The sequence below is a fragment of the Protobothrops mucrosquamatus genome, unplaced genomic scaffold, assembly GCF_001527695.2.
Source record: "Protobothrops mucrosquamatus isolate PMUCROS unplaced genomic scaffold, P.Mucros_1.0 scaffold2090, whole genome shotgun sequence".
Classification (NCBI taxonomy): domain Eukaryota; kingdom Metazoa; phylum Chordata; class Lepidosauria; order Squamata; family Viperidae; genus Protobothrops; species Protobothrops mucrosquamatus.
Window position 1 is genome coordinate 226414 of NW_015388192.1, and position 5281 is coordinate 231694.

The 5281-nt window shown below is 41.6% G+C and overlaps 1 protein-coding gene across 1 annotated transcript in view; it reads right to left on the reverse strand.

The window, feature by feature from the left end:
- Positions 1-490: 490 nt before the first annotated feature.
- Positions 491-5281, reverse strand: part of PHF21B (PHD finger protein 21B) — a 163700-nt gene continuing 158909 nt past the window's right edge. The window contains exon 11 of the mRNA XM_015824033.1: positions 491-727. Coding sequence (XP_015679519.1) covers positions 491-727 — 237 coding nt within the window. The remainder of the gene's footprint in view (positions 728-5281) is intronic.

A 5281-nucleotide genomic window follows, 5' to 3' on the forward strand; every position in this document is an offset into this window, starting at 1 on the left:
GCCTTTCAACCTATTTCTCTTCCCAAAGGGCAGCTTCTTTGCACCTCTGCTAAAGGCGTGTGGGCCCGAAAAGGAGGCAGGCCCCTTCCGCCTCTCCAGGCCGCCGGTCTTCCACTGGCCAGCGATGCGGCATCCTTTTCTGCATTAATTACATTAAGGCCAAAGCAACCAAACGAAGGGAAGGGAGGATTGTAAGCACTGAGATTCTCAGCAAAAAAAAAAAAAAGGAAATAATGACATTGAGCTGCCAGGGGGAACTCAAGGGTGGGATTATTATTACTATTTTTTTTCCCCCACACCTTTTAGGACATGGAAGAAGACCAATGTCATTTTCTTGTTTTCCCAGGTTTTTAGTTTTCTGGATGCATCTTTTCTCTCCTTATGCCTGCATGCACTTAAAGTGTTCTTGTTGGTTGGATTGGTTCTCTTCTGAAGAAGTGTGTGTGTATGTGTGGGGAAATGCACTAATGGGAGGGGGGAAAAGCCCCTGTCAGTTGTTGCCCTGTGTCGAGTGCAAGGGTTGGGGAGCAGCAGCAGCAGCCGAGGCAGAAGATGGTTTGGTCCAGGGGACAGTCAGCAGGGAGGAGGAGGAGGAGGTGGTTGTTGTCATGGTAACCTGAAGCATCTGCTCATTCTGAATCAGTCTAATGAGAGTTTTGAGGTGTTCCAGCGATGATTGAACCCCTTTTTGCTGGGCCAACAGGCTGTTTTTGAGCTCTAGGCATTTCTGTCGAATTAGAAATGGAAAGACAGAGTAAGAAATCATCCCAAAGAAATAATCGAAACATCCCTCAGCAAATGGACTTCATGGAGGACCTGCAACCAAGTCAGTTGCCCCTGCGACATCCTTATGGCCAGAATGTCAGTCTTAAAAACAGATTTCCCCCCTCTCCTTTCCTATTTCTTCTCGGTCTACATAACTTAGTACAGAGATTCTTGACTGATTTCCCTCATGAAAGAAAGACAGGATAGAAATGGCACAAATAAACAAATGAGCACAGCCCACCCTAGTCATTATTTGAAGGGGAGAACTGCCAGGATTCCAAAAATGGAAAGTCAAAAATCATGTGTGTTATTTTTATTATTATTATTTTGATTAAAGACATTCCTATTGCTCTTGGAGGCTCCCATGGAATATACACAGGAAAAAAAAAATCAAAATGTCCATGAAGATGAGATATAAAACAAACACAAACTAACCTGTAACCAACAAACCTGCACAAAAATAAAGCAATCAAGTGGAAGAAGAAAAGTTTGTCCTACATGTACACTCAGAGGATACCTCTTGGGAAATTTCAAACATTTCAGCCATTTGAGGAGGTTAGCAAGGAGGGGGGGGGGCAACCTGTCTCTACCAGAAATAGTTCCATATTTTTTTTTGCCTCCAAAAGAGGTACCAAGTCTTATTTTCGATTGGGGGGGTGTCTTTTCCATCACTTCTGGCACCGACAGCCCCGCCCAGCCAGCCCACTTCTTCTGCGGCTGAAGGAGCAGCTTCATTCTGCAGCTGAGAATGGAGCTCCAGCTTGCATTTCGCAGCCAAAGGCCTTTCCGGAAGGCCACTGCAGCGGAGAACTGAGCTATGGATCCATAGCTCAGTTCTCGGCTACAAAGGCCTTCTGGAAAGGTCTGACTGTGAAATGCAGGCCTGGGGATGCCGGAGAAGAAGTGGGCCAGCAAGGAGAGGCCTGGCTTCAAGGTAAGTGGGTATGGGGCATGTGGGGCAGCTCCACACCCCCACCCCTGTCCTAGATTTTTAGGCGTGCACCTCACCCCCAAACTAGGGCTTATTTTTGGGGTAGGGCTTATATTAGCCCCCCCCCAAATCAAGCTAGGGCTTATTTTCAGGGGTCTTACTTTTGGGGAAACATGGCAGGAGCCTTTACTTCACTCAAACAAGATTCCCACTTAAAACTTTTCAGCTTTTGTGTATTTTCACTTGCTAGCATCCAGATGTCAGCATTATTAATAATACCTCTCCAAATGTATTATGAAAAAAAAGAGTATCTTCTCATCCACTCCCCAGATAATGGAGAGAATTGGGGAGGGGGGGGGACCATATTTTTCAATGCAGGAGCTTTCCAAAGCAATTTGTACAGTAGTGGCCAAAATTGTGGGAACCTTTTGGGAAAAGTGTACAGTAGAAATGCCACCTTTGGTTAAGTTTCCACCAATTTTTCTTCTAATTTCTCTATAACTGTAGCCTTGTTCACTTAATAATACTATTTTACATCACTTTCTGGGCAACCAGTCAATTCTTTGCACCATTACTTTAATTTTATTACGTTTTACAATCTCACTAAATGAAAGAACACAAAAAAACCCAACCAACTTGATAGCAACCACATAACACACTGACAAATGTCCTCCTCTCAGCTTCAATACATGACATCAATCACTGAATCCTACTGTGATCTGATTGGCTCATTGCCAAAAGAAGATGACACCTGATTGGCTCTCTAAACACTCGTGTTCATTGGTTACAATCAGATGAAGGAAAGCTAGCTGATATCAACTTAAGCAAGTTGTGCTTCCTTTTTTTGGTTATTTGGCTATAACTTTTCATAAAATACAGTGCAGATAATTGAACAAACTTTGTTGCATTACATTCTTGATTAAATTATCTTTCCATTGATATATAAATTTTATGGTACTGTTCCCAAAAAAAGTGGGGTTATTAGCCATCAAACCTCAAAAATACACTTTTCCCAAAAGGTTTCCATAATTTTGGCCACTACTGTAATGGTAGCTTGCTCACGGGCAGGAAAATGTAAAAAGTCACAAAATCCAGCCATTTTCTTTGAAGAGAGAGGTGTGACATTCAAGCCAGTATACTTCTCAGAACAACGGTTTCAAGAATTTTGCAGTCCCTAATACCTCTGTTTTAGGCACAAATTCCTTTGCCATGCAGATTGCAAAGTTCTTTCAATCAAAGGTGGACAGCAGTGCTGAGACTGAACTATCCTCTGGCAGCCTTTGAACTGAACGTTCTGCCCACTCAGACAGAAAATAGATGGGATTCCTTATCCACACTTTTTAATCATCAAAAAGTGCTCATTACGTTCCTGTTGCTCACATGCTGAGTCTTTATGCACATGAAAGTGATCTTAGTAAATTACAGTAGGTGGCATTTTCACAGAGAATTACGTATTTAAGGCTTGCTTGGGTAACGTCTGAACTAAGGGAATAATTTCTGGTGCTGCAAAGAATGTGGAATTATCCCTATTCCACTAATTTTAAGCTCACAGAGAATATTTCTGACAGGATTTTAATAACCGAAGCAGAGGAGAAAGACGTGCATTAAGGAATGAATCAAAATACAAGCTTGAAGGGTCCATTTCACTTGCAAAAAGAAATAGCTCACCACCAGTAAAAAGAAGCATCTCCGCTATGGGAACTAAATTCTGTTTTAAAGAGAATATTTTTGTAAAACCGGCATAAATACTTGCACAATTGCAAATATGGGTATAAAAGCTGCCAAATGTCTTTGAATAATTTCAATTTCATTTTAATATAAATATTAACATGAAATGTTGTACCCCAAGATTTTTCTAATACAAAGCGTAGGAGTCATAAGCTCCTCTGCATTTCTCACCTGTCAATCACCTTTTAATTTAATTCCTCATTTTTTAAGATCTCGTTTTTCAATTAATTCATTCTATTTTCAAAAAAGTGCTCAGGAAATCAGATGCATAGTATTTTTAATTGCTTTCATTGGTTTTGTACCCTATGCCAAACTCTGTTTCTGCGATCACCAAAGTTCCCATCTGAACAAATATGTTGTTGTTGTTAGTTGCGAAGTCGTGTCCGACCCATCATGACCCCATGGACAACGTTCCTCCAGACCTTTCTGTCCTCTACCATCTTCTGGAGTCCATTTAAGCTCACGCCTGCTGCTTCAAGTGACTCCATCCAGCCACCTCATTCTCTGTTGTCCCCTTCTTCTATTGCCCTCAATCTTTCTGAACAAATATGCTGCTGTCCAAATTTCTAATTTTACTCTCTCATTTAGACAACATCATGCATGTTACAAAGATATGCAATTCCCACTGATTTCTATTATAATGTCTTCTGAAATTGAGCATAGTTTTCAACTTCAAAGTATATATTTATTTAAGCAGAACTGGGGAAAACAAAATGGAGGCTGTTACCATGTGATCGAAACACCACCCTTTTTATATTTGTAGCATGGGGTGTGATTTGAATCACATAAATGTGGCCATTGCTTTTTGATTTTTTGGACACAACTATCACACTTCTGGTCTGCTAGTTTGAGCCCACACATGGCTTCCTCCTCATTGTGATGAGGAAGAAGGCATGAAAAAAGAACATTCCCATTCAGAATGAGTCTCGGTGAAGATCACCCATTCCTGGTTGGCCCAGAGAAAGTTGATATGAGGCCACCAATGACACAGGAATGTGTGGGGGGAGGGAGGAGGAGAGGGAAATGAAAAGGGGGGGGGGAGGAGAGAGTGTGTCTGTATGTCCAGGGGTAAATAATAGATAAACAGATTTGGAAGGAACCTTGGAGGTCTTCTAGTCCAACCCCCTGCTCAGGCAGAAAGCTCTATACCATTTCAGACAAATGGTTGTCTAATCTCTTCTTGAAAACCTCCAGTGTTGGAGCATTCACAGCTTCTGGAGGCAGGTTGTTCCACTGGTTAATTGTTCTAACTGTCAGGAAGTTTCTCCTTAGTTCTAGGTTGCTTCTCTCTTTGGTTAGTTTCCATCTGTTGCTTTTTGTCTTGCCTTCAAGTGCTTTGGAGAAGAGCTTGACTCCCTCTTCTTTGTGGCAGCCCCTGAGATATTGGAAGACTGCTATCATGTCCCCCCTCGTCCTTCTCTTTGTTAAACTAGACATTCCCAATTCTAGCAACTGTTCCTTAGATGTTTTAGCCTCCAGTCCCCTAATCATCTTTGTTGCTCTTCTCTGCTCTCTTTCTAGAGTCTCAACATCTTTTTTACACTGTGGCAACCAAAATACAGAAAGGTAGCCACAATAGGACTCAACAGAGAACACCATAAACTGCTCTTCATGATTTAAAGGAACAGATACCTTTCCTTACAGTACTACACTCTTTGGTTTCATCTTGAATGCCATAAAATATTGATAATGCCTCTCGCGTGGGATAAAAATACAACTAGGCAACAACATAAATATCTACTTCAGTTTGCAAGTAGAGAAGAGCCATTGTATCATTACACCCTGTACACTGAAAGGAGAGACTAGCCAGAAATCCATATCATGCACACACCTTCAAATTCAGTCCCCCAAATGCTG